Below are 27,416 nucleotides of genomic sequence, written 5' to 3'. Positions count from 1 at the left end.
CCCAACCTGATGAACTGTCCAAAACAAAAGAGTTGTTGGGGGAGAAAGTGAATTTTGCAGATACCTGGACAAACCTGTGTGAAAATGGGATATTTGAACTTGGCACAGGAAGTCCTTATTTTCCTGCTTATATTTACTTTTTGGTTTGTTCTTAATCTCGTGTGCCTTTCCTCTGGCACCCTGGGTTTGCTGTTTAATCACCATTGTCATCGTTAGTTATCATCAGCATCTGCCTTCTTTGTGCTATCTCTGAGATAGTGTGTGTGTGTGTGTGTGTGTGTTTGGCTGCACTATGTGGCTTGTGGGATCTTAGTTCCCCAACCAGGAATTGAACTTACACCCCCTGCAGTGGAAGCTCAGAGTCTTACTGCTGTACCACCAGGGAAGTCCCGGAGATAGTATGATTTTTAAACCGATGCTGCCCTCCAGATAGCAAGTCTGTCCACCAAGAGTTTGGGTTCGAATTGGTAGTTAATGCATAGAGAACTAAGCAGCTGGGGAAGAAAGAAAAAAGAGCACAAACTCTAATAAAAGCTTATGCAGGAAAAGGAAAATGATTAGAGATTACTCTGTGGCTGAGCTGTGAGTAATGTTGATAGACTCACATTTGTATAGAGGAAGATGTACTGAGCTAACAAAATCATGATGCACTTTGTTGGGGAGCACCCCTGTGTGGAGCAGAGGGAAGGAAGGGAAAGAACGTCTTGGGACTTCCCTGGTGGCTCAGTGTTAAGAATCTGCCTGCCAGCTCAGGGGACACAGGTTCAGTCCCTGGTCCAGAAAGATCCCGCCTGCCACAGGGCAGTGAAGCCCGTGCGCCGCAAGTACCGAGTCCACGCTCTAGAGCCTGGGCTCTGCAGCAAGAGCAGCCACCGCAACTGGAAGGACCCGCACGCAGCACCGACATCAATAAATGATAACTTTTAAAGAACTTTAAAAAAGAAAGCCTTGTTCCCATAGTAGAAAGTCAATAGACAACGCCTAACGCTGAAAAAGTAACCTGAGCCTGTTATTTCAAAACATGCAGGTAAATGCCAAAAACAGTCAGCTGCGGAGGGAAAGGCGGTTTTCTCTGAAGAAGCGGAAAACGGGCAGAAAGAGACCCGCTGCGTTTTTGTCACAAGCCTTGTGGAAACTATTTGAACAATGGCATGAGTAACTTTGATTAAAGTAAAAGCTATTTTTTTAAAAAGTCTGGCAAACGCACAAGGCGCTTAACGGCGGCACCATGAAGTATCAGAAGTTGCCTAAATCCCCCCCAGAGGACCAACAGGGTGCTCTGCCGTCATTCAAAATGAGGGTAGAGGCCTAAGTGTGTGATCATGGAGGGTAGCCCACAGTAGATTCAGTTAAAAAAAAGAAGAGAAGGGACTTCCCTGGTGCTCCAGTGGGTACGACTCAGGTATCCAACGCAGGGGGCCCGACTTCCATCCCTGCTCAGGGAACTAGATCCCATATGCCGAAACTCAGAGTCTGCATGCTGCAACTAGATCCAGCACAGCCATTAAAATAAACAAATAAATAAAGTTGTATAAAATAGAAAAAGAAGGGAATTCCCTGGCGGTTCAGTGGTTAGGACTCCTTGCTTCCACTGCAGGGGCCGTGGGTTCAATCTCTGATCAGGGAGCTAGGATCCCACCAAAAGAAAAGGAAAAGAAAAAAGATCACCATAAACATGTTAACAGGCTGCCCCCGAATGCCAAGTCTTTGTGGTTTTCTAGATGTGCTGAGGAAGTGAAGACCCCCGGGGAAGAGGTGGGCAGAGCCAAAGTCCACTACAACGTGGAGTTCACCTTCGACACGGATGCTCGGGTGGCCATCACCATCTATTATCAGGCCACCGAAGAGTTCCAGAATGGCATCGCCAGGTAAGAATGAGGGGCCGGGGAGCCACGTCCTTCCCACACAGGCCAGGGTCCATGCCTGATGCGCTCCCTTGCGGAGGAAAACATTCTTTTTCTACACGCAGGTGAGAACTGTTCCTGAATTTGGATTTTCTTACTCACACAGTCTTACTTGTTGACTTTTTCTCTTCAAACTATGCTGTCTTGGTACAGTGACAAGTACCAGCATATTCCTTCAGGTCATCACGATGCTGTTAGAAATCAATTAGGCTGGGTTGACTTCCTGGTCTAGTGGCTAAGACTCCACATTCTCAATGCAGGGGGCCCGGGGTTCAATCCCTGGGCAGGGAATCTAGATCTCGCATACCCCAACTAAGACATAGCACAGCCAAATAAATAAATATTTTAAAAATCTTTTAAGCTACATTTCTGTGGATATGTGGGTTGAATAGATACCTTTTAAAAATTACTTATTTACTTATTTATTTTTGGCTGTGTTAGGTCTTAGCTGTGGCAGGATCTTTTCTGCAGCATACAGGATCTTTTCATTGCAGCAGGAGGATTAGTTTTCCCAAAGCAGGTGGGATCTTTGTTCCCTGACCAGGGATCAAACCTGCGTCCCCTGCATTGGAAGGTGGATTCTTAATCACTGAACCACCAACGCTCAGTCACTCAGTCATGTCCGACTCTTTGTGGCCCCACGGACTGTAGCCCGCCAGGCTCCTCTATCCACGGGATTCTCCAGGCAAGAATGCTGGAGTGGGTTGCCATTTCCTCCTCCAGGGGATCTTCCTGACCTGGAGATCAAACCCTGGGATCAAACCCAAGTCTCTTGCGTCACCTGCATTGGCAGGCAGATTCTTTACCACTCGCGCCACCTGGGAAGCCCTCACAGGGAAGTCCCTAAATAGATAACTTCAATAACATCACCAAGCAAGGGCAAAGAAAAGAAATTATAAGGAGATCTTTTTTTTTTTTCTGTTCCACTCTATACTGAGAGGCTGTTGATAATTGACAGCAGACACGGAACAGAGGAAACCATCAGATCCTCTGGGCCAGACGGTAACTTGTGCTTTGCTTCCCACTTTGACCAACAGCTACATCCCCAAAGACAACAGCCTGCAGTCGGAGACGGTGCACTACAAGCGCGGGGTATGCCAGCAGTTCTGCCTGCCCTCGCACACGGTGGACCCCTCCGAGTGGGCGGAAGAGGAGGTGAGCAGCCGGCGGCCGCCGGGAGAAAGCGCAGGGCAGGTTCCACGCACAGACCTGCAGGGCGCGGGAGCTCCTCGGGACCCCGACCGGCAGCACAGGACCGGCCCTGGTGCTCAAAGGCGTGCTCCCCTTCAGCCTTCTAATGACTTCGTGCCCTGGGAAGGACACATCTAATTTTTATCCCAGAGCAGCCCCATTAACCTAGGATATTTTGAGAAAGCCGTGCCCAAAGGAAAGACCTACAGGTTAGCAACCTTTACATCTATGAGGTTTCTTACAGAGAGACTGGTAGCCTTCAACTCAATGGACTTAGGTAGTTGGGAATGGCAGCCCACTCCAGGATGTGTGCCTGGAAAATCCCAGGCACAGAGGAGCCTGGTGGGCTAACGCCCATGGTGTTGCAAGAGTGGGACACGACTTAGAGACTAAACTCCAGGTAGTCACCAGGTTGACGGGTGAAGAGCTACGATGAAGTTAAGGCCTCCCTTTCTGGTGGGTAACTGTGCCGTTTGGATGTAAGGCCCCCTCCTCCCTCGCTTTTTCTTTTCTTTCCCTTCAGCTTGGCTTCGACCTAGACAGAGAGGTTTACCCGTTGGTGGTCCATGCCGTGGTGGATGAAGGCGATGGTACGGGTGCTTCCCGTCTTCTGGGCTGCACGTGGGCCCGTTTGCGGCAGGCAGGCTGGCAGCAACTGCGGCCTCAGATCCACAAGGCTCCTCCGTGGGCGTCAGTTTCCACATCCCGGCACCCTCCTGCTCCCAGCTTCCTCAGGCACTGACAGTCCTACTGGGTGACTTAACCTGCCCCTTGCTGTGAAGCCAGAAGGTCACAGGGGCTCGGGGAAGGTGGGTGGGGTCAAGCTGTATCATTAGCTGTCTTCTTCCCCATCCGTGTGCCTTTCTTTCTTTCAGAGTATTTTGGCCATTGCCACGTCCTGCTGGGCACTTTTGAAAAGGTCAGTGGGTGACGTTATGGGCCTTGCTTTGGTACACACTGCTCTGTCTCTCCTCCGAGGACACGTGGAGGCCCTTTCTCTGGCTGCCTGGGCTCGGCAGAGCGGGTCTGGCTGGGAGGCTGCCAGAAGCCGGGGGAAGCACCCCCTTGCACACCCAGGGCCACAGAGGGCCAAGTTCCAGCTCAGCCACCAGCTTGCTAATGCCCCTCGACTCCTTAGGCCTCGTTTTGTCTTCTTAAATCGGAAGGGCTAGACTACATGCTTGAGGACCCTTCTAGAATGAGGAGTCTGTCATTCCACTCTCCGGGGGGTGGGGCTGGGGGGATCCAAGAATATGCCTAATTGAGAGAAGTAACAGGAGAACAGCTGGTCTCCCTTCTTCTTCGTCATAACTGTTGTGTTTTCGTGTTTTCCCTCCAGCACTCAGATGGCACTTTCTGTGTCAAGCCCCTCAAACAGAAACAAGTGGTAAGTATTCGAGGGCCGGGGACTGTTGGTGTTTCCCCACTTTGCTCTCTGTCTCTCTCTCTCTCTCCCCACTCTTCTGCTAAGCGCTCTTCTTCCCACCTCCCGGCCTTTTTTTTTTTTTTAATCAAAGAAGAAAAGCAGAAAGGGATGCTTTTCTGTGTTAGAAACGACTTGGGTGGCCTGAAAGGACGAGATTTGTCTCCTGACATTAGGTTTAGGGAGAACTCTTTTCATTGAAAAGGCCAGGCTGAGAAACTAACATTTCCAGCTAAAAGAATAAACTATCAGGGTCTGATTCAGGGCCAATTAGAGCTCTTGGCTTAATGTGTCCCAACATTTCTCAAATTCAAAGTCTGCTGGCCACCTGCCCCCTTTCAGGATGACGGGCAAGTTATGCAGGTGTCTGCTGGGAGCCCTGACCCCTGAGGCGGGGGAGAGCCGTGGAGGGCAGGAGGGGAGACTGGAGTCAGCGGCTTCACCCAGCGAGGGTGGCTCATCATGTGGAGGGTGAGGGGCGGTCGAGTGTGGGGTGGGGTACGCCTCGGTTGAGATGCGAAGGAAGCCTCCCTCCCCCACGATGGCCGACAAATATCTGAAATTCTTTTTTTTTTTTTTAATTTCATTTTTTAAAAAATGTTTTTAAGTGGAGGAAAATCGCTTTACAATGTTGTGTTGGTTTCTGCCATACAACAACGCAGATCAGCCATAATCATACATGTATCCCCTCCGTCTTGCGCCTCCCTCCCCTGCCCCCACCCCACATCACCAGGCTGGGCTCCCTGTGTTACAGAGCAGCTTGTCACCAGCTCTCTGTTTGACACACGATAGTGTATATATGTTAATGTTACTTTCTCCATTCATACCACTCTCCTCTTCCCCTCCTGGGTCTGCAAGTCCATTCTCTATGTCTGCGTCTCCATTCTTTTCCTACAAATAGGTTCATCCATGTCATTTTTCTAGATTCCATATACATGAGTTAATATATTTGTTTTCTCTTTCTGACTTACTTCTCTGTGTAAAACAGGCTGTAGGTTCATGAAATTCTAGTTCTTCATTCTTTGAAGTACTAAGCGCTCTCCGCCCTTAGTGAGGTCAATAGTCGTCAGTAATACCTTAGTATGAATTTGTTAATAATGTCCTTCCCGGAATCATCACTACATTAAAGCAAGTTTTAAGAGAGGCAGAGGAGATGACAGAGCCTGAGCCCGGGGGTGCTGCCTGGAAAGGCCGGGCCTCGTGAGTTGCCTCACGGGGAGGCCTAGTTCTCCAGGATGCCTGCATGGGCTGGAAAGGCTCGGGTACCGCAAGGGAGTTGGTTCATCCCTTCTCCTGTCGCTCGATTGGCATCAGCAACAGGCTTAGTCTAACTGGAGACTAGAATGTGCAATCGATAATGGACTGGGCCTTCGGGGAGGGGATCACTGGGGGTAGGGGGAGTGAGGAATGAACTGGCATGAGGAAAGCATGAGGAAACGAGGGAAGGGCCAGCTTTGGCAGACGTGGCTCAGGCTGTCTGAGTCGAACTGGGCCTTGAAGTTGGGGTTTTAATTTTTGGCCAAGCTGCACAGCATTCAAGATCTTAGTTCCCTGACCAGGGATTGAACCTGGGCCCCAGAAGTGAGAGCGCTGAGTCCTAACTACTGGACCATGAGGAAAGCCCTGAAGTTGGGGGTTTTAAGAGGCAGGACTTGTTTTTCAGTTGCCAAGTTCGTATCCAACTCTTTGCGACCCCGTGGACTACAGCACGCCAGGCTTCCCTATCTTTCACCGCCTCCCGGAGTTTGCCCAAACTCATGTCCACTGAGTCAGTGATGCCTTCCAACCATCTCATCCTCTGTCGTGCCCTTTTCCTCCTACCTTCAGTCTTTCCCAGTATCAGGGTCTTTTCCAATGAGTCAGCTCTTTGAAGGACTAACGGGTAATTTTGCCCACCTGTTGGTGATGGGGGTGGCTCAGTAGACGGAGAGGGGTGCAATCGGCCCTCCTTCCAGAGCCTGCTCTCTCTCAGTGTCTGCATTTTCCCTTCCCCCCTTTTCCTTGCCCATTTCTTCTCTTTCTTTCTCATTTCCATTCCTTCCTTTGTATACGGTCTAAGCTCAGCTTTCATTCCACAGCTAGCTAATGCATCTATTTTGACCTGTGGTCCTCCACCCTTTGCCTAGTCTCTGGGCTCTGTCATAGTGACCTACAGTACAAGGATTTCTGTTGTATTTATGAATGTTCGTGTTCCCTGTTGGACAAAAGAGTGGGTGAATTAAGCTTCAGATTTTCTTTCCCCTCCCAAAGAGAACATGTAAGTAAATAAGGGCATCCTGTGCTTGTCCAGGCCTTCGATTGTTTCCATTGTGAATCTGTAGTCCTTGGTTACCGAAGGAGGTTCATGGTGGAGGTGTGTAAGTTCCCGCTTTTATCTTTCATTAGAACCAGCCTGCCCTTGCACTTTTCCATTTGTTCTTCAGGTGGATGGGGTCAGCTACCTCCTTCAGGAGATCTATGGGATTGAAAACAAGTACAACACTCAAGAGTCTAAGGCAAGTTCCATCCATGGTTCTTTTTTTTTTTTTTGGCCTTTCCCTGCAGGATATGGGCTCTTAGTTCCCCTACCAGGGATCAAACCCTGACCCGCTGCAACCGAAGCACAGTCTTAACTACTGAACCACCAGGGAAGTCCCCCATCCACAGTTCTGAATGTCCTCTTCCCAGGAGGCAGGGTGAGACTGTCTCTGATCCAGCCAGGATCTAGGAATTTAGCACACCAAACTCTGAAGTTTGTCTGGTCCTAGAAGGGTATTTCTTCTTCCTCATTTCAGATGATTATAATTATATTTAAATTTGGAAATGAAAAAATGGGCTGGTTTGGATGGGTTCTTCTACGGGGCTATGCTCACCTAGTTCCCTGGACCCTCAGTTCGTCGCTGCCCCCTTCCCTGTATGGCCTTCTGGGCTCCTTTAGCTCTGACTGATGGAGAGCACCAGATCTCAGCTCCAGAGGAGGAACTTGGCACACACAGTTGCCGAAAGCGAAACTGGGCATGCACATGCACTTGGTAAACCATGAAGTTCAATGCAGGTGCAAGATTCTGTTCACAGGACTTGTCTCAGCTCTGCAGGCAAGCTGCCTTCTAAATCATGGGGGATTTCTCTGGGGGTCCAGCGGTTGAGACTTTGCCTGCCAACACAGGGGTTGCAGGTTCAATCCCTGGTCAGGAGGCTAAGATCCCACATGCCTTGCAGTGAAAAAACCAGAATATAAAAATAAAAAAACAGAGGCCCTATAGTAACAGATTCAGTGAAGACTTTAAAACTGATCCGCATGAAACAAACAGATGAATAATAAAATAAACCATGGTCATGAGAGTCTTTGTGACACTGGCTGTCTGCCCGCCCCCCGGCCAGGTCGCTGAGGACGAGGTTAGCGATAACAGTGCCGAGTGCGTGGTGTGTCTCTCCGACGTGCGGGACACGCTGATCCTGCCCTGTCGCCACCTCTGCCTGTGTAACACGTGCGCCGACACCCTGCGCTACCAAGCCAACAACTGCCCCATCTGCCGACTGCGTAAGCCCCCCGAGGCCCCGCTGGGCCCCCCAGGTCACCCCCCTCTCCCAGCCGGGCTGGCTTCCGTGGAGGCTCTAGTCCCTCCTGACTCCCCCATGTCCTGACGACCTGTTTCCCTCTTGACAGCCTTCCGGGCACTGCTCCAAATCCGAGCCATGAGGAAAAAACTGGGCCCCCTGTCCCCAGCCAGCTTCAACCCTATCCTCTCATCCCAGACGTCCGACTCAGAAGAGCATTCGGTAAGTTGGGCCTTTTTTTTTTTTCCCCACCTTCTGTCCTTCTTCACGTGGCTTGGCAGCAAGTAAGTGAATCTTGGCACTCTGAAGTATTGAGTAAGCTGGCCGAGATCGCATTGTGTTAGAACCAGCCTATAGTGCAGTGGAAAATGATGTTCTGATCATTAAAACCTCCCCTTGCCACCTTGGGAACTCAGTGTCCAGTTAATATTTACCATCACTAGAGCCAGCGGCTTGCTGTTTCACTCCGGAGGTGGGGTCAGTTCTGGAACGCCCCCAGGCAGAAACAAGAGGATGATTGTTTGAGGTTTAGATTCAACTTACTATTTTTATCTGAATCCTCAGAGAAGGTGACTCTTTTTCTTTACCTCGTTTCATGGCTTCAGATACTAGGAGCCAAGTAGATGAAATAATTCACCTTGGTCTCATAGTGTAAGTGATGGTGCAAAGCTTCCGAGCTTTGTAGTTACAGACTAGAAGGTCTTGTCTTTAGGTTAATATGTGAGTGGAAGAAATTAATTATTAATTATTCAGTAAGTGGTACTGGAATGATTAGGTAGCTATTTAGAGAAGAAAAATCAGTTAGTTTAGCACTTCACGCCTTATCAGATCATGAATTCCAGGTGGAGGAACTAGTTAACTACCCTAAAGGCAAAGCAAACCAAGCCTTAAAAACCCAGAATACTTTACAGATGAGTCTTCAGTTGACTATTGATGGGGGTTCTCTAGATGGGTACTCTAAGCCTGAAAACAACCCAAAAAAAGAACATGTAGATTTTATCACATAAGAAACTTTAAACTTTAGATATGTAAAAGATGGCCCAAATTAAAACACAATCAATAAATCCTATAGAGAAAAAAATGTAGGCACAACAAAATGTAGTCAAACGAAAGGCTAGGATCTCTAGAATAACTCACCTGAATGAAACAATAGATAAATGGGCAAAGATATATATAAAAAAATTTCTCAAAACAGGAAACATAGCTGGTTAATGATCAAACACATTAAAATTTTAAGTCAACCACATTAAAAATCAACAACATGCAGGTTAAAATGAGAGACCATTTTTCACCTTTCGAATTAAGAAACTTCCTTTTTTAAAGATACCTCATGCTGTCCAAGAAGCAATTAAAATAGGTATTCTGTCCTGCTTATAGGAGTATACTTAGAAAGTTCACTGTAAAAAAAACAAACAGCTATATATATCAAGAGCCTTAAAAAACATTTGTACTTAGGGATTTCCCTGGTGGTCCAGTTGTTAGGACTCCGTGCTTCCAATGCAGCAGCCGCTGGTTTGATCTGGTTGTGGAACTAAGATCCTGCCTGCTGCACGGCACAGCCAAAAAATAATAATACAAATAAAATGAAATTTTAAAATGGCTTTATAAAAAGAAAAAAGGTGTGTGATAGGGTGAAGATTTAATAAAATTAATAATTGACGAAAAAAAAAAAAAAGAATCTTTGGACTTGGTAATCTAAGGTCTTAGAATTTAATACCCAGAAAATGATCTGAAAAAAAGAGATGTGTGCATAATAAATGAACAGATGTTCATCAAAGTGCTGCTTACAGCAGGAGATGGATGCAATTAACTAGCCAGCACCAGGGGAAGAATTAGGAAAGGTATGGTATCTGTGAAAAGGGACACAGGTGAATGAAAATATTATGTTCTGTGAAATAAGCTTGGTATAAAATTATTATTTACAGATTGATCACAACTGTGTAAGCAGTACAGAGGGAAAAAATTGGAAGAAAATACACTAGAAGGCTGGCGAAAGTTATCAATTGGGTGACTCAGTTACTTTTTTTCTTTCTTTCCATTTTTAGATGTTTTCCAAATTTCCTGTAAAGAACACATATTTCTATTATAATCAGAAAATAAACATTATTAAGACGAAGCTCATGTATGAGTAGAGTCTCGGCACATGTGGTTCTCTGATATTTTCTCTTTCTTCTGCCTCTAATAGAGAAGCTTTTCTTGGCAGAACCCCCAGACTAGATATAAAAGAAAGCATTTTTCCACCGTAGAGGAAGAAACACACTCCTCCCATAAAATGAAAAGTATCTAATCAATTTGTCAACCTGTCTCTGATTCCCCTAGTCCTCAGAGAATATTCCGCCAGGCTATGAGGTGGTGTCTCTTCTGGAGGCCCTCAATGGGCCCCTCACCCCATCCCCAGCGGTCCCCCCGCTCCACGTGCTTGGAGACCGACACTTCTCAGGAATGCTGCCTTCCTACGGCAGCGACGGCCACCTGCCTCCCGTCCGCACCTTCTCCCCCCTCGACCGCCTCTCCGACTGCGGCAGCCAAGGACTCAAGCTCAAAAAGAGTCTCTCCAAGTGAGTAGGCGGCGAGCGACGGCATTGGCCCTGGAGCCCTTGGCGTGATGCTTTCGGTCCATCCTTCCGCTCCTCCGTGCTCAACTCCAAACCGGGGCCCCAGGGGCAGCGTAGACCCTCTGGGCTGTTGCCAGAGTTGTTCATTTCACTGGAGACCTGGGCTAACAACGCCTGAGGGGGAGTTATCCCATCCCTTAGGAGAGGAAAATAAGATGGTACATGGGTCCTTAGGCAGATCCAGACGGATAAAACTTACAAGTTCTGTTTCGGGAGGAGGGTATAAGGTATAGGGAAGATGACATCATTAGGGTCATCTATGGGAGCCTCCCTGGGGAGCGTCACTTAGTCTGAGGACTGAAGGAGCCTTGTGATCTGTATTTCTTAAGTATTTACATCCACCTTGGCACAAGTCATGGAGCTTCCCAGCTGGCATGGTGGTAAAGAATCTGCCTGCAGTGCAGGAGACGTGGGTTCAATCCCTGAGTGGGGAAGATTCCCTGGAGAAGGAAATGGCAACCCACTCCAGTATTCTTGCCTAGAAAATTGCAGGGACAGAGGAGCCGGGCGGGCTTACAGTCCATGGCGTGGCAGAGAGTCAGCCATGACTGAGCATGCATGCACAGGCACAAGTCATAAGTTTCCCTGAAAGAAGAAAGGAGGGTATTTTACAGATGAAAATACTGAAACCCTAAAAATGTCAGTGGTTTCCCCCAAGTTCAGACACAACTATTTGAAGGAGCAAAAGGGAAAACTCAGATTTTTCTGACACCCAGAAGAGGTCTCAGACCCCTCGGTGCCTTTTCCCACGTCTCTACTCCTTCCTACGAGGTGAGTTCCCTGCAGTTCCCCCCATGGCCCTCTGACTTCTAGTTGATGGGGGTGCAGGCAAGTTCTATTCTTTAAGTGGGCATTGGCTGCAGCTGTTTCTCCCTCCGGCCTCATGCAGGTCCATCTCCCAGAATTCTTCTGTGCTGCCCGAAGAGGACGATGAGCGTTCCTGCAGTGAATCTGAGACGCAGCTGTCTCAGAGACCGTCAGGCCAGCATCTCGGAGAGGTAATATATTCGCCATCCTTGTTCAGTTTTGGACTCTGGGTCCTTTCCTTCCTGCCTGCCGGCCTCTTCCAGTCCATCTGTTCTCATTCACTCATCAGACACCTTCTGAACACTCTCTGAGACACAGCAAAGGTGTCTCTAGACTCATTCTTTCCACAAAATATGGGGTCTGTGTATCTGACCAGGCTTGATCCTCTGTGCTAAGAATAGCAGCAGTGGAGAGACACTAAAGTCCTGCCCTCGTGGTGCTTATTATAGGCTTGGCAGTCGGGGTGGGGTGGACACGCAGGACAGTCAAAGACAGTCAAAGTGTATGTGGCAGGTGGTACCACTGATTAGGTAAGGGAGGGTCGAGGCTAGGAGCAGGGATGCTCACTTTAAAAAGTGGCCCATGGTGGGACCTCCCTGGCGGTCCAGTGATTACAACTTCACCTTCCAATGCAGGGGGTGCAGGTTCAATCCCTGGTCAGGGAGCTAAGATTCCACCTGCCTTGTGGCCCAAAACCCAAAACATAAAACAGAAACAATATTGTAACAAATTCAATAAAGACTTTTAAAATGGGCCACACACACAAAAAAGTGGTCCATGGATAATTCCCGGGCTGTCAAGTGGTTAGGACTCTGCACCTCCACTGCAGGGGGCAAAATTTCTCAGACATTGAAGAGAAAGGTGAGAGAAACATTCCTGGTCGTAGGGACGGTACACGTGGAGCACAGAGCAGAAGTGGGGGCCCTGAGCAGGCCAGTGGTACAGCGGGAACTTGGCCCCACCAGGCCCCCCCAGCAGAGGTGTGCAGAAAGGATCAGGCAGGAGACAGACCGAGCTAGGCAGGGGGGATGCCTGAACTACAGTTTAAGAAAAGAATGCCTGGAGGAGAGAGAACCAACCGACCTTTGCATCTGCCCGGGGTGGACTGAGGTTACCAGCCCAGGTGACGGATGGCGGGGTGGGGGTGGGGGGCCTGTGCGGGCTGGGGAGGGAGATGGTGTTTATGTTAGATCCATCGATCTGGAACCAACCCCCGCAACCCAGAGGAGAAGCCCAGTGGGGCTCCAAGGCCTCGACTGGTTTTGTGTTCCTCCCCTTCAGAAGGAAAGCTGTTTGTAATCCTGGGGAAGCCTGGGGTGTTCCCGTGTCACAGCTGCTAGCTGACCTGGGTCATCTGAGCTGCCGTCTTTGTGTGGCTCCAGCAGGTGCTGGGCCTCGGGCAGGAGGCGCTCGCACCTCCCCAGGGAGACAGCCAGCCAGCCCAGATCAGGGCTGCAGAGAGTGATGACAGAGGAGAAACCGGCTCTGCCTCGCACATCACCCCCCACCATCCTCGCCCGGGCCCCCTGCCCTGACCCCTTCCGTCCAACTCTGCCTCTCCCCAGGAATGTGGTGTCACCCCAGAAAGTGAGAACCTGACCCTGTCATCGTCAGGAGCTATTGACCAGTCGTCCTGCACGGGAACCCCGCTCTCCTCCACGATTTCCTCCCCAGAAGGTACCTGAGGAGGGCGGGAGTCCACAGCGCTTCTAGTATTTCCTCCGGGATGGACTGGGGAAGCAGCCAAGTGATACCTCAGAGGCCACACCAAGTAGGGCCCGACTTGAGAGGAAAGCGGGACTCAGTGTCTTGAAATGAGAGGGTGGTCTTGCCACCCAGCTAGGGGGAAGGCAGGTATCTTGCTCCCAGTCCTGCTGTGGTAAGGTTTTTTTTAACATCGTAATAGGGAAAAGCAAATCCCTCACTCCTGAGGTTGAGTTCAGAGCTCTAAAATGTAAAGGATAAGGACTTGGCCTGGGGTCCAGTGATTCAGACTCCGAGCTTCCAATGCCGGGGGCTCAGGTTTGATCCCTGGTCGGGGACCTAGGATCCTGCGTGGCCCACAGCGTGGCCAAAAAGAAAAAAATTAAACTTAAAGCATAAAGGAGCCAAACCTTGGCAAACCTTAAATCTAAACCCTGTTTGGTGAGGGCAAGGCCAGGCTGCCATGGTCCTCATGACCCCCGGGTGTGGGGAGAGAACCCTGCTCCCAGTCGGCTCATGGCAGCTGTGTCTGACATCCATCTCCTCCCCCCTTCCCCAACTCCTGTCTCCAAAGACCCTGCCAGCAGCAGCCTGGCCCAGTCGGTCATGTCCATGGTGTCCTCCCAGAGCCAGCAGTCCCAGATCAGCACCGACACCGTCTCCTCCATGTCCGGCTCCTACATCGCCCCTGGCACGGAAGAGGAGGGGGAGGCCCTCCCCTCCCCCCGGGCCGCCAGCAGGACCCCCTCAGATGAAGAAGAGGTAAGCGGCGGGTGCGGGATGGCCCTCGCCGCTCTGGTTCTGCAGGCTCATCCCAAGCAGCTCAATCCAGGGTCTGCCAGGGCGATCACAAAGCCCCCCCAGTGCTCGGGAAGGGAGCCCAGAAAACAGGGTACCGCGTCCTTAAGTCGAAGACACCCTCGTATCTGATCTTTGGTTTGGCACCACTTCTGTCCTGAGGATTGGTTTGGGCTGGCTGCCAGGCGAGCTGGGGAGGTAAGCTGGTGGTGTCTGCACCTTGATTTTTGCTGCTTTTCTGCAGGTGACGCCTGCGGCATCTCCAGACTGCAACTTCATGGGCCTCGCCGCCGAGGAGCAGGACGCAGAGGTAATAGCCAGGTGGAGGACGGTGGTGGTGCGGGGAAGTCTAGGGGACTTCGGTGCCGGCAGAGGGTGCGAATGGGATGGGAGCTGTTCTGGAAGAAACTTGTTAAGAGACGGGTGCAGAGCCGAAGGACTGCCCGATTAGCGAGGGCACTGGTCTCAGTGTAACAGGAGTGGAGAGAGTTCTAGAGGGAAGTCTTCCAGGCCAGACCCTCGAGAGGGTGTTTGTCCTCCATTCGCTTAGTATTCACCTGGGACAGCCGGCTCACGGGTGCTTCCTGGCACCTGGGGGACACCGACCACGTGACGTGGCTTTTGCCTGCCTGTCACCCACTCTACCCATCCAGGAGCTCCATCCGGTGGAGGAGTCAGGATTGTAATTCAGCATGAGAAGTGCTCAGACCCAGCTGTGGGGCCGTATAGGAGCACTTGGCTCACAGTGAGGCCTCCGGAACTTTTTTTTGAGCCACAAGTTCTCAAAGGCATATCTGGAAAAGGTTTGGGATCCTAAGGAATTTCTGAAAGTGCTTTGATCTCACAGTTTGCTTTTTCAATGCACAACTTTGACATCCACCTTAGAGAGACAGTGTGAGCTAAACTATTACCTAGGCTATTCTTGAGAGTCCTAGGATCTGTCTGTAATGTGCCTCAGACCTGGTCCCTACAAGCTGATCCTGTCTCGCCAGGCAAAATCTGCCTCTGCTGGGCCTCCGAGCCGTCTCACGTGGACGGGAAACGCACCGAGACCAGGAGGGTGGTTAGCGCTGTTTTCAGCCACTCGGTACACTCGTGTCACTGCTTTCTGGACTCATAGCGCCTTCCTTCCGTCCTAGGGGAACGATGTTCTAGAGGAAGAGGACACATCACCCACACAGGAAGATGGTAAAAGGCCTGGTCTTTGGTTCCCTGTTACCACATTTCTTTCCTGGGTATTCGCTAAACGGTACAGAAAGGGGCACTGGTGTGACTGGGTGGAACAGCAAAAATTTGCTTGATGAAACAGCAAAAATCCAGCAGGGTATCCGAGGACCTCAGTGGCCTTCCCAGCTTTTTCCAGACCCCCGAGCCAAGGCTGCAGAAGATATCATTCAGGTGGTTCTCCATCTACGTGGAGTAGATTCTGAAGCTTCTTGGGCAACTCCCTTCACCTTCCTTCCTGCTTCAGCTTCTCAGCTGAGTCTCATGAAGCTGGTCGGGCAGCCCTGGAGCTGAGCTGCAGCAGGAGCAGAGGGCAGTTTCCATCGCTTGGTGGGAAGGACTGCAGGCAGCAGGTCTGGTTTTGCTTTAGTGAAGGAAAGGGCTGTCGTTAGAGCAGCAGCGGGGCCTTAGCAGCAGCGGGCACAGAGAAGGCTGCAGCAGAGACTTTGGCAGCTCAGGGCAGGCCAGTGTTCTGTAGGCTACGGGGCAGACTCTCTTTACTGTCATTCAGGCCTCAATTCGGAGAAGGCAATGGCACCCCACTCCAGTACTCTTCCCTGGAAAATCCCATGGATGGAGGGGCCTGGTAGGCTGCAGTCCATGGGGTCGCTAGGAGTCGGACATGACTGAGCGACTTCACTTTCACTTTTCCCTTTCATGCATTGGAGAAGGAAATGGCAACCCACTCCAGTGTTCTTGCCTGGAGAATCCCAGGGATGGGGAAGCCTGGTGGGCTGCCATCTATGGGGTCTCACAGAGTTGGACACGACTAAAGTGACTTAGCAGCAGTAGCAGGCCTCAATTATATGTTTTTTTTTTTCTCAGTTGGAGTAGTTTACAATGTGTTAGTTTCTGCTATATGGCAAAATGAATCCATTATATATATATACAATATATAATATTGTAGGTATTATGTATAATATTTTATTATATACATACATACATATAGGTACAACCACTCTTTTTTAGATTCTTTTCCCACATAGGTCATTACCCAGTATGAGTAGAGTGTCCTGTCCTATACAGCAGGCCCTTATTAGCTGTTTTACATATAGCAGTGTGTGTATGTCAATCCCAATCTCGCAGTTTAGCCCTCCTCCTCTTCCCCCTCCCAACCATAAGTTTACTTTCTACATCTGCGACTCTATTTCTGTTTAGTAAATAAGGTCAATCATATCTTCAGGGGGAAGAATTTTGTTTCTAGTAAGCCTAGAGAGGACCTACAGGCAGAGCAGGGAAGCAGGATCCGGCGGGGCTGGGACTCCCACCTGGGAGGGGAGGACCCCGCGGCCCAGGAAGCGGTGTCTCTTCCCTCCGCCGCTCTGAGGCACCTCTGCAGAAGGGCGACCTCCAAAGCAGACCCGGATCCCAGCCTGGACGCAGGTGTCACGCTGGACGCTTCTGCTTTGGTGCTGGCCGTTGCCAGGGGTGGGGTGCCCGGGGGGAGGCCCACGCACACCGGACCACTCCCACCTGGCCGGGGAGCCGGGGAGGAGGAGCATGGAGAACCAGACTGCGCCTCCGTGCCAGAGCGGGGTTTGGGCGCTGCAGTTGATGTCTTGAGGGTTGAGTTCCCCGCATTGTGATTGTCGTCCTGGCAGTTAATATTAGCTTCTGGAAAGTGCAGGGCAGCAAGTGGTTTCTGCCTGACATTCCAGAGCCCAGCACGGTAGCTGTATGTTTCTTCCTCTCCCTTCCACCAGGAACAAAAAAAGGGGGGAGAGTCTTGAAAAAAAATAACATCTAAAACTGTCCCCATCTTACATGACTGTAGGTTTCCAGTCAATCCCTTAGAACAGGGGTCCCCAACTTCCAGCATCTAATGCCTAATGATCTGAGGTGCAGCTGATGTAATCATAATAGAAATAAAGTGCATGATAAATGTAATGAGCTTGATTCATCCTGAAACCATCCCCCACCACCCTCTGGTATGTGGAAAAACTGTCTTCTGGGAAACCAGTCCCTGGTGGTGAAAAGGTTGGGGACTGCTGCCTTAAAACATACTCAGAACAACAAATTAAGCCTCATCAGAAAATAAATTGTAATTTTGTGAACTAAGCGATTCTTTGATTTGATGGGCAAAATTGTGGAACCGAAGAGCTTTAATTGCTGTTTTATGTATTAGTCATTTCGCAGAGCCTTGTGGTCATAAACACACCCTATACAAACCCACAGTCACGGGCCAGAGGCGGAGTCGCTTCCCCGGTGGCTCCCCCCAGCTCTTCCCAGCCTGACTTAGTCCTGCTCAGGGCCTGGGCCCACATCCTGCAGCCCTCCCCAGGGTCTGACTTCCCAGGAACAAAGGCTGGAAAGGAGCCTGTTAAAGAAACAGCAGGACAGGAGAACACAAACAAGTTAATTCCTTTTTTGTCCACTCTTTACCCACTTAATTACTGTCTTTTTTTTTTTTTTTTAACATATGATATGATTTTTTTTTTTGTCTCCATCTTTAAGATTTTTATTTTAAGGACAGCAAAGCAGAGGAAAAACACAGCCAGCCCCTCTCTAACTGCCTTAACTCCGTTACAGGCCAGAGGACATGCGCATTTCTAGGTATGGAGTGTGACAATAACAATGACCTTGACCTCGCCAGCCTGAAAGCACTGGACAATAAGCTGTGCTCTGAGGCCTGCTTACCCGGTGAGTGGCAGTCTGCTGAACATGAACTTGGTGGGAGACGCTCCCTCCCCTGCTCGCACCCCTGCTCGCACCCTGAGACACCCACCTCCTGCCCTGGAGTTCGTGCAAGAAGGCATGGGCTTTGCTAAGATGCTGGAAGCCAGTTGCTGAAAGGAGAGTCCTTGAGCAAAGAGAGACCCCTGCTCTGAGCGAGACTGTTAAGGCAGGAAGAAAAGGGGCAAAAATCCCTCCCATTTCTTCCGATTTGTCCTGACGGGGCGCATGCATCACAGTCTTACAGATCCCGTGGCAGGGAGCCACGTCTTGCTTCTATCAGTAGCGTGGGAGGCAGACATCACCTCTGTGAGAAAGTCTCAGAGAGCCCTGAGCCCTTGAAAAGGGAACTTACAACTCCCCAGAGGAGCGTGGATCGTTAGGATCAGAGAGGAATTTGAGAGACAGTGTTTCATAGATGAGCGAGTGGCTCTGTGACCCAGAGCCTGGGTGACCACCAGTTGCCTTATGCTCACTGGACGTGGATCCCAGAGGAGAGATCGGGGGTGGAGGGTGCCTCCTCTCCCTGGAGCCGTAACTCAATTGGCCCTCTCCCAGGGCCATCAGGGTGCCCCTGACGTGTTCCCACGATGCTAAACTGAATCTGGGATACATTCTCACAGAGAAGCCCACCTGTCGGTCACACTCCAGGCACTGAGGTCCCTCTGCTCCTTGCTTACCAAGGGCCCCACCAGCAGGCCTCTAAAGCCACATCTTGCCCAGTGAACTAGGTCGAAATTGCCTCTCCTGGGTTCACGGCAGAGATTGCCTTCACGTTGCGTGGTTCTGTAATCTTTTAAAGTGCCCTGAAACGAAGACTTCCTTCGCTTCAGGACAGCCACGTCTTTGTCGTGGGTCCAGTGCTTTACTAGCTTGGCGACATGGCTAGGGGCTGGAGGGACAGCCTCCTGTGGTTGCCACTCTCCATCAGCCTGCGGAAGACCCGGGTCCTCACCCCTCTGGCCCTGCGCAGGCTTGCGGCAGGGGAAGCCATAATTCCCAGAGACACCTCCCCACTTAGCGCTGACCCTGCCAAGTCTGTGCCAGGAGCGTCTGGGCCCAGGGTCCACTTCATTCCTGCCTTCCCGCTCCTTACCTGGCTTCTGTCTGTCCATGTGTTTCTCATGTCTTTTTGCCAAATTTGTAAGTCTGTCTGTCCGGTTTGTTTATTTTGAAACTCATTTATGTTATCCAGACTCTGTGAAAGTTCATGTTCACTCATGCCCCGAGCCTGCTGGGCGTGCGCACACCCAAGGGGCTCTCGCTGGGGCTTCCGTTTTTAACTGTCAAGGGCCTATATTCCACATGCTGGGATTTTTTCAAGGAAAAAGAAAAATTGTGAGAATAGATGAATCCCTGTTCCACAAAAGTGTGGATGCGTCCGGGGCAAAGGTTACGGGAAGAATTTGTTTTGGTCAGTAGTTGGGGAAGATGACCAGGGGTTCCCTGGTGGCTCAGATGGTAAAGAATCTGCCCACAATGCAGGAGACCCAGGTTCGATCCCTGGGTCGGGAAGATCCCCCGGAGAAGGGCATGGTTTACCCACTCCAGTATTGTTGCCTGGAGAATCCCATGGACAGAGGAGCCTGGCGAGTCCATGGGATCACAAACAGTCAAACATGACTGAGTGATTTAACACTTTCACTCTGGGGAAGATGACATCCCCTCACTCTGCCCTGTGTCTGTAGCAGCTGTGCCCACTGGGCTTTAAGAGAAATCTAGGTTCTTGCCTCCCCCCGGGGACCCCCCTTCCCACTCTCATTTTTTGGCAGAGGGTGGGGATTGTTTCAGCCGACCGTGCTGGTGGAAACTGATCCCATTCTGTCTGCTTCTTCCTCTCCCTACCGCCCTCTGGCCAGCATGCTGGTGGATCTTTATTCCACTCTGGGCTTGCAGGAGCGGGGTGAGACCTGGGATTCGTTATGGTGATCTTGGGAGCCAGCCATTCTCAGATTAAACCAAGTTCACCATTCAGGCCAGATGTGAAAGCACATGCCTGGGGTGGCTGCTCTGGGCCCAGGCATGTGCTCGAGGGGGTCCCTACGCAGCCTCACCCAGAGGTCTCAAAGGCTCTCGTGGGAGAGGGCAAGTGCATCTGCTCTCTCAGTAAATGTTTCTCCAGTTCCACTGTTAGCATCACACTGGTACCAAAGTGCTGGGGAACTCTCTGGAAGGATCTGTCGGGTTAATGACAAAAGTACCCACTTTGGTAGGTCCCATGGAATAGACAGGCTTCGTCACACTCAGCTGGAAGTTTGGAGTTCCATCCTATGGCTGAGGTACTGCAGGCTGGCGTGGCCACCAGGACAGCTTCTCAGGCACTCGGTCTCCCTCTCTACAAGGATGTCAGTCCCCTCACGGAGGGCCCACAAGCAGCAGAGCCCGGGGAACATCCCATGGCCCACTGCCCCCAGCCACACACGTGCTCTGCCAGGATCCCTAGCTGGTGGCGAGGACCACTACATCCCCATCCTCCCCACTCTTGTCACCCATGTGGGAGTGATGCTCAGAGAGTATCTGTTTCAATCCAGCCCCTCTTTCTCTAAGAAGCTTCTGGATCTTCTTGGACCCTAAAACTAAAGCGGGGTGTGAGAATATTGGTATATTCTGAGGTTGTTCTGAAAGATTCCCAAAGGGAGGAAATCTGAGTTGAGAGGGGTAGGTGGTGAGCAGATTAGAATGCGTGCTAGGCAGATGTGGTTGCAAGGAACATGATGGCATATCACACAGGTGGCAGGATAGTAGTCAGGGGACTGGTGACAGTTCTGTGCAAAGGCTCTGGGGAGTGATAGGGAAAAGCAAGGATAATTTGGTTTAGTGGAAATACAAATGTTTTTAAATGACTGCATTGTACAGGAGTGGGTATCACCAAGGAGATGTAAAATACTTATGGAGGGAATCCCCTGGCAGTCCAGTAGTTAGGACTTGGCACTTTTACTTCCATGGCCCAGGTTCGATCCCTGACTAGAGAACGAAGATCCCCCAAACGGTGCAGCATGACCAGAAAAAAAGAAAACAAGTACTTATGGAGACCTGAAATAACCCAAGACTAAGACAATACTAGCAAGGGTTACACTTCCCAGATACTAAGGAAAAATTGAAATGAACATCCTCTTTTCCTGGAGAGACTCTACAGAATGGTCGGAGCTGTTACAGCCCTTGCATTTAATTAGTGGCTGGGCAGAGACAGGAAGATGGCTCAGACAGGAAGGAATCTGCCTACAATGCAGGAGACTGGAGTTCGATCCCTGGGTTGGGAAGATCCCCCGGAGAAGGGAATGTCAACCGACTTCAGTATCCTTGCCCAGAGAATTCCATGGACAGAGGAGCCTGGTGGACTACAGTCCATGGGCTCGAAAAGAGTTGGGTGTGACTGACTAACACGTGCAGAGACAGGAAGGGGTGTGCAAAAGCACCCTGGATGTGCTTCTCAAATCTGCCTCTAGAGGTCTCTCCACTCTCCCATTTCTGAGTCCCCAGGATGGAATTGAGCGAGAAGCACCTTTTTCTACCCCTGCTGAAAGATCCTGAATCTCCTGGCTCCCTTTTCTGGCTGAGGGCTGGACACAATGGCTTACCTGCTGCACCCAGGCTCACCCTCTGAACAGGAGGAGCCGAGCAGCAGCAGGGTTTGGCCATGGGTCCAGCAGGGGCCCTTTTGAGCAGAAAGGGTACTGTCACGAAGCCCAGGAGCACAGAGGCTTCAGGTCTGAGTCTTGAGGTGTTTCAGAAGGAGCTACGTGTGCGCCCTGGCTCAGGAACTGGACCAGTGGCGTTGCTAGCAAGGACTCAGGCATTCAGACCTGGCAGCCGGTGGTAGAAGCCGCGTAGTGGAGGCGTTTGACTTTGTACGTGCGTGTGTGTCTGTGTGTCTTCTCTCTCGTTTACCATTTGCTTTTGGTCTTTCCCACCAAACAGCCGCCGTTCCGGAGTCCTGCCCCCTAAATATTGAGGAATAGGTATGAGTTCTACCAAATTATATACTTGAACAACAACTCACTCTCTCTGGGGGTTCTTAACTTAGAAGGGCGATCTGGCTTACTTGTCATGCCGTCACACTTAGAGGGCCATCCTTAGAGGGTACCAGACTGTGGTGCCCCCAGGGAATAGGGACCCCCACATTCTGTCTGGCTGCGAGAGATACCTAACAGTTCTCTGTCCCACGGACTCCTTTGGCCCAGGGTCCACCTCTGCAGGGTAATATCAGAGGTTTAGGATGGATGATCACACCAGGACATTTATGCGAAACACTCAGTTTCTACCCACTTAATCCTAGTGTTTCTGCCATTAAAGGGTTTCCTGTCTTGGGCTGGCCTAACCGAAGGCTGACCCCAGACCCTCATGAGTGGCCTCCATCAACAGGAGAATATACTGAGCCTCAGGCCCCCAGTCCAGGGTCACGGGCTCTGTCCTCTGAATGAGCCCCCTGCTGGGCCGGGTGTGCCTCTTGGCTCTGCCCAGGAGAAGGTCACAGTGCAATGGAGGAATTCAAGGATTCAGCGATTTTCATGGCATGAGGAGGGGGGCAGTGCAGGCCGTGGGGGAGCAAGTCGGCACACGCTGGACCCTCTTTGGCTGGGGGGCCGTGTGGGACAGGCTGGGAGAGGCGGCTCAGAGGTTCTCAGGCCAGAGGTTGGATGGCTTTCCCCAACCCCAGGGGGTTAGGGCTTCCTCCTCTCCCCTGGAAGGAGTTTCTCGCTGCACTGGAGGGAATGAATAGATGGAGCCATTTTGTGGGCTGGAGGAATGCTGGGGGGAGATGAACCTGAACAAGGCTGGGGGCGGGCCTGGTTGTCGAGCACATTCTAAGAGTCAGGCACCCTGCTCAGCACTCTGCCGTGTCACCTTGCTTACCTCTCCCAGCAACTCTGGGGGCTAAGTTCTCATTTCCATCTGATAGACGGGAAAACTGGAACTCCCAAGTACAATGACCTGCCCAGGGTCACACAGTATGTTACAAGTTGGGGGTGTACCCAGTTTTCTGACTTAAAGATTTAGACATGACTAGAGAGTGAACAGCACTTGCTTTGTGGCTCAGCGGTAAAGAATCCTTCCTGCCAAATGGGAGACCTGGGTTCGATGATCCCTGGGTTGGAAAGATCCCCTGGAGAGGGAAATGGCAACCCGCCCCAATATTCTTGTCTGAAAATTCCATGGACAGAGGAGCCTGGCGGCTACAGTGTCTGGGGTCGCAACGACTCGGACATGATTTCGCGACTAAACAGCGGCAGAGGGTGAACAAGCCAGAGGTCGTGACTGGATACACAGCACAAAGGAGAGAGAAGCCCCAGTCCAGGGGTGTGGGCGTTCCCAGCGTGGGCAGCCGGTGCTTCTCAAGCAGGAGCCGTGAACTGGGGACAGGACGATGAGTTTAGAGGATGGTGCTCACGGGACCCCACGGCTCTGGGGCTAACATCTCCTGGGCTTGATGGCACCAGCTGATAGCAAACCTCAGCGGGCTGTTTGGGTGCAGAAAGAGAGAAATGGCTATTGCACTGTCCTCTCCCATGCCATTCAGTCCCTGGCACCCTCTGGGCAGCCAAGCACTTCCTGCTCCACCCTGGCCCCCACAGCAAATGTCAACTCTGGGCCCAAATTAACACATTCTTCTCCCTCCCTTCCACTTCCTCCTGCTTCACGAAAATCTCAGCTAGACCCAGTTTCTTTTCCTTGTCCGCAGTAACACTGAGCAAACTTTAAGACCAAATAAAGATACAAATGTGGGTCCTAGGGCAAGGTCCCAGAAAACAGGGACCATCCCATGTGTCCCGCCATTGTGGGCCCCAGTGTCCGTGACTGTCCCTGACCCAGTGGGCACCACTGCTCCTGATTCCTCACGTGCTGTGGTTGGCACACCGTGGGAGCTCCAAGTCATGGGCAGCCTGCCAGTTTTTGTGCTGAACTCCCAGGCTGCCCTGCTGGGGACACCATCTGGACCGATTTGGAGGTCCAGCTCGAGTAACCTTGCTTTTCTCTTCTCAGGTGCCTGGCAGGCCGATGACAACGTGGTAAGTCGTCGGAACACGCAGCGCCGGCGCTTGTCCTCTGGAAGCCTGGAGGACCCCGAGGACAGGCCCTGCGTGTGGGGGCCTCTGGCCGTCTGAGAACCGCGGCCTGTGTGCCAGGGCCCCCCTCCTGTCCTCGCATCCCTTCCTGGCCTCACTGCACCGCTGACCTGCTGGGCATCCTCAGCAAGACACGTGGAGACTCTTTAGACCCACGTGGAAGCTGGATGCTTGAGGGCACCTGCTCCTTCTCCCAGCCTTCTGCAGTCGTGATCCTTCCCCTCTCAGAAGGGACCAGAAGCCTCCTTGCTCCTTGAGGGCTAAAGCCACGGGATGAACTGCAGCTCCTGAGACCCTCTGCAGAGACTTTTTGCAAACGTTTCCACCAAATCTTGACCTTCAGGTGGAGCTGAGGCCCGTGGACCACTTGTTTCTCGTGCATCTTTGTCTCCTTAGGCGGGTAGACCAAGAGGACTCGGAGTTTGCGTGACTTCCTTACAAACACCTGGCGTTTTCTGGTCTCTGGGACATCATGACCAATCTGAAACCTCCAGTTCGGGGTGGGGGGTTGGGGGATGACTCCTGCGAAAAGGGAAAGCCATATTGCACTAGAAGCGGAGTTCCCCCTCAGAAAGTGTTAGGAGCTCCTTTCTCCAGGACAGGAAACAGTGGCAACCACTGGAATGTTGGTTGGGAAAACAGTTCTTTCTTCTTTCTGATGGCAGAGGCAGTGCCTCATGTGTCTGTCTGCTTAGGAAGGAGGCTAAATCATGCTTGAATCTGAGAATCCCTTAGTTACGTGGCTCCCCTCCGGAGGGTTATTTATGATCAGGTGCACTCAAGAAGGCCTGGGACTCCATCCTAAGGTGACACCGCAAAAACAGTTTGACCCCTTCTCTGTGCCAGGCACGTGTTAGGAGCTGTCGTGTGGTATCACGTTTCATCACTACCACCCTGTCAAGTGGCCTTCTTATCCCCACTGTAGCCATCTCCACCCCCTTTTCTTAAATAGTTGAAGAAACAGATTGAGAGAGGGGGTGGAGCGGTGATTCTCAACTGGTGCCCAGGAGCCCCAAAGGAAGTTGGGGAAAGGGCTGAGCTGGGGCCAGGGGCAGTCCAGGGGGCTTCCCCACGACCCGCTGTCCTCCCCTGCCTCCCCCCAGGTCTGTGAGCCTGATGGGGGAGGTACTGCCTTCCATAGGCTCATTAGAGATTTAGAGGTATTGTTCAAATCATACGTCCACCCCACCCCACCCCAGTCCCGTGTAGGACATACAACTGACACCCTGAAACAGCAAGGCCAGCCCGGAAGCTGTTGGCTGTTCCTGTCTCAACACTGGTGTCGTCAGTGGGTTTCTCCAGGCTCTCAGATAGATGTGCTGTCTGCCGGCTTTTGGAAGAGGTTGTTGTTCAGTGGAGCCTGAGACTGGGAAGCAAAGCTGGATCCAACAGTTTGTGAGGCAGAGGTGTGATTGACAGAGCCCTAGGATACGTCCACTGCAATGACCTGAATTAATAGTTGGTATTGTGGCCCTCGAAGAACTTTTCAGGTCCTCCCCAAGGCCTCAAGGCAAGCTCAGTGCCCAGGGGACCTTTCAAAGCTTCTGTGTAGTTTCCTGGCGATGCCAGGCGGGTGGTGGCCCGCACACTGGTGGCTGTGGGTCCCATCCTGCTCTGGGGGATGGGGAGGCCTGTAGTCCCAACAGACACTACACAAGCCAAGCCGGAACCTCTGCCTCTGTCTTGAGTTTCTCATGTCCACCTTCTCTGAAATCCTGCAGCAGACTCTGCTGTTTCAGGCCCCACTTCATGTTCTTTCTCTCCTCGAAACATTCGTATGGCCCCTATCTTATTTAAGATATGAGCAATAACCCCACTTACTGATTTCCCTGAAGTTTGAGCCCCAGAAACATTAGGGAATGGGACCTCCCTGAGCCTGGGGTGGTGGCATTCAGACCCACCTGCTCTCCCGGCAGGTAGTATTCACAATGTGCTGTTACTTGAGATGAAGGAGAGGCAGGTAAACAGTAGCCACAGCGGCCAGGAACCCTAAGAGGAAGCCATTGTCTTCACCCCTTCTGGAGGGTCTGCCTTCTCCAAGGAAGAAGCCCAGAGAGATTCCTCAAGGCCTTGGCTCCATAACCAAGACTGACCTGGGTGAGAAATGGCTCTTCATGCCTGTTTCTCAGACAGTTCCTGCTCTCTCCCCAAGCCCCCCACCTCTCTGCTCTCATTTAGCTCTTTGGCAAGTAGAACTTTCCCTGGTGCTCTAGTGGTTAAGACTCTGCACTTCCACTGCAGGGGGTGCAGGTTCGATCCTTGGTCTGGGAACTAAGACCCTGCATGCCACATGGTCCAACCAAAGGGGGGGGAAAAAGATTCCTAGAAATAGCTCATCCAGACAGGCTGGTCTTCAGCCTGGTCAGGGAACAGGGCAAATGCCCCAGCCATCATCTGGAGACCATCATGTTGTAAGCAGGTGACCCAGAGAACCTGTGACAGGGCCTGGCTTCTCCCACGAAGCCACAGACTCCCCTGAGTTTGCGGTTCCTTCCTGCCTTGCTCGGGTCTGAACTCACCTGTGAGCTCACTTCTGAGTGGTGCCATGACCCTGGCCTCCTCATGGAGCCCTTTTTCCTTCACCTACCCAGTCCCATCCCCCCAGAGGTCATGCCCACGCTGGGGCATCGCCTGGACACAGATCCACACACTGTAAGCCATCTCACCTGGGAAGAGTTCGTGTCCTGTCCACCTGATCTCGGCATGCTGGTTTCTCACTTTGCTTTAGGATCTGCACACCTAGTATGTGGGATCTGTACCATCTGTGTACCCCTCACCCCCCGGAGTACACTTGTGGGCACACTACAGTGGGGACGTCAAGGATGCAACATTTATGGATTGCTGCATGATTCTTAAAAATGAATAAAACTGTTGACAAGGGAAGGAGAGCCGTTAACTGCGGACTGGCTTATTTGTGAAAGTTTCTCTCACTTTCTCCAGCACTCTATTATTTTTCCTCAAGACAAGCTGGATATGAAGGAGTGAACTAGGACAAGGGATAGGGAAAGACATGTTCCTGGATGGGAGTTGACTGCTGGCCTGGTCACAGCTCCTGTGCAAAGGCGTGATAACAAGCCCTCCCCCCAACCCCCACCCCCTCCCCCCGCCCTTAAACCGGAGAACTTCCAACTGCAGCTGCTCAATAATTGAAGAGCAGGAAAGCTGGTGACTGGAGGGAGGCTGGGAGTAGGGAGGAGAAGGGACTACAGTCCGCTGTTGGTCCTCATCACTTAAAGGCTAGTGAAATTAACGGAGCAAATGATTCTGGTAGGAGAATTTGGCAAGGGCATGGCTTTTCTGGGTACCACTCAGTGACTCAGCTTCCTCGACTATCTGGAAGGGAGGGAGAGACACTTCCGAAGAAGCTCCTGGGATGTCCACTTCTGGGAACCTTGCTGAGGATGGGGTTGGGAGGGAGCGCTTACCAGGAAGAATGATTACCCTACCTGCCATGGGGGCGTCTGCGGACCTAAGC

General features: G+C 51.4%; 1 protein-coding gene across 3 annotated transcripts in view; it reads left to right on the top strand.

Annotated features, from left to right (window-relative positions):
• The window catches only part of RNF157 (ring finger protein 157), a 74,851-nt gene extending 48,020 nt beyond the window's left edge, over window positions 1–26,831 (top strand). For 2 of the 3 annotated variants that reach the window (XM_055575188.1, XM_055575190.1), the window contains 16 exons: window positions 1,722–1,868; window positions 2,942–3,059; window positions 3,619–3,685; window positions 3,971–4,014; window positions 4,435–4,482; window positions 6,942–7,013; window positions 7,879–8,038; window positions 8,165–8,277; window positions 10,375–10,613; window positions 11,560–11,668; window positions 13,043–13,154; window positions 13,756–13,943; window positions 14,224–14,289; window positions 15,119–15,167; window positions 17,733–17,843; window positions 23,859–26,831. In XM_055575188.1, coding sequence (XP_055431163.1) covers window positions 1,722–1,868; window positions 2,942–3,059; window positions 3,619–3,685; window positions 3,971–4,014; window positions 4,435–4,482; window positions 6,942–7,013; window positions 7,879–8,038; window positions 8,165–8,277; window positions 10,375–10,613; window positions 11,560–11,668; window positions 13,043–13,154; window positions 13,756–13,943; window positions 14,224–14,289; window positions 15,119–15,167; window positions 17,733–17,843; window positions 23,859–23,980 — 1,765 coding nt within the window. In that variant the 3' untranslated portion in view covers window positions 23,981–26,831. Of the gene's footprint in view, window positions 1–1,721; window positions 1,869–2,941; window positions 3,060–3,618; window positions 3,686–3,970; window positions 4,015–4,434; window positions 4,483–6,941; window positions 7,014–7,878; window positions 8,039–8,164; window positions 8,278–10,374; window positions 10,614–11,559; window positions 11,669–13,042; window positions 13,155–13,755; window positions 13,944–14,223; window positions 14,290–15,118; window positions 15,168–17,732; window positions 17,844–21,794; window positions 21,836–23,858 lie in introns of all 3 variants that reach the window. The other variant, XM_055575189.1, reaches the window with a different exon arrangement.
• Window positions 26,832–27,416: the final 585 nt, after the last annotated feature.

Source organism: Bubalus kerabau, chromosome 4 (assembly GCF_029407905.1).
Source record: "Bubalus kerabau isolate K-KA32 ecotype Philippines breed swamp buffalo chromosome 4, PCC_UOA_SB_1v2, whole genome shotgun sequence".
Lineage (NCBI taxonomy): Eukaryota > Metazoa > Chordata > Mammalia > Artiodactyla > Bovidae > Bubalus > Bubalus kerabau.
Note: the sequence above shows the minus strand (reverse complement) of the source record. Positions and strands in the feature narration are given on the sequence as shown.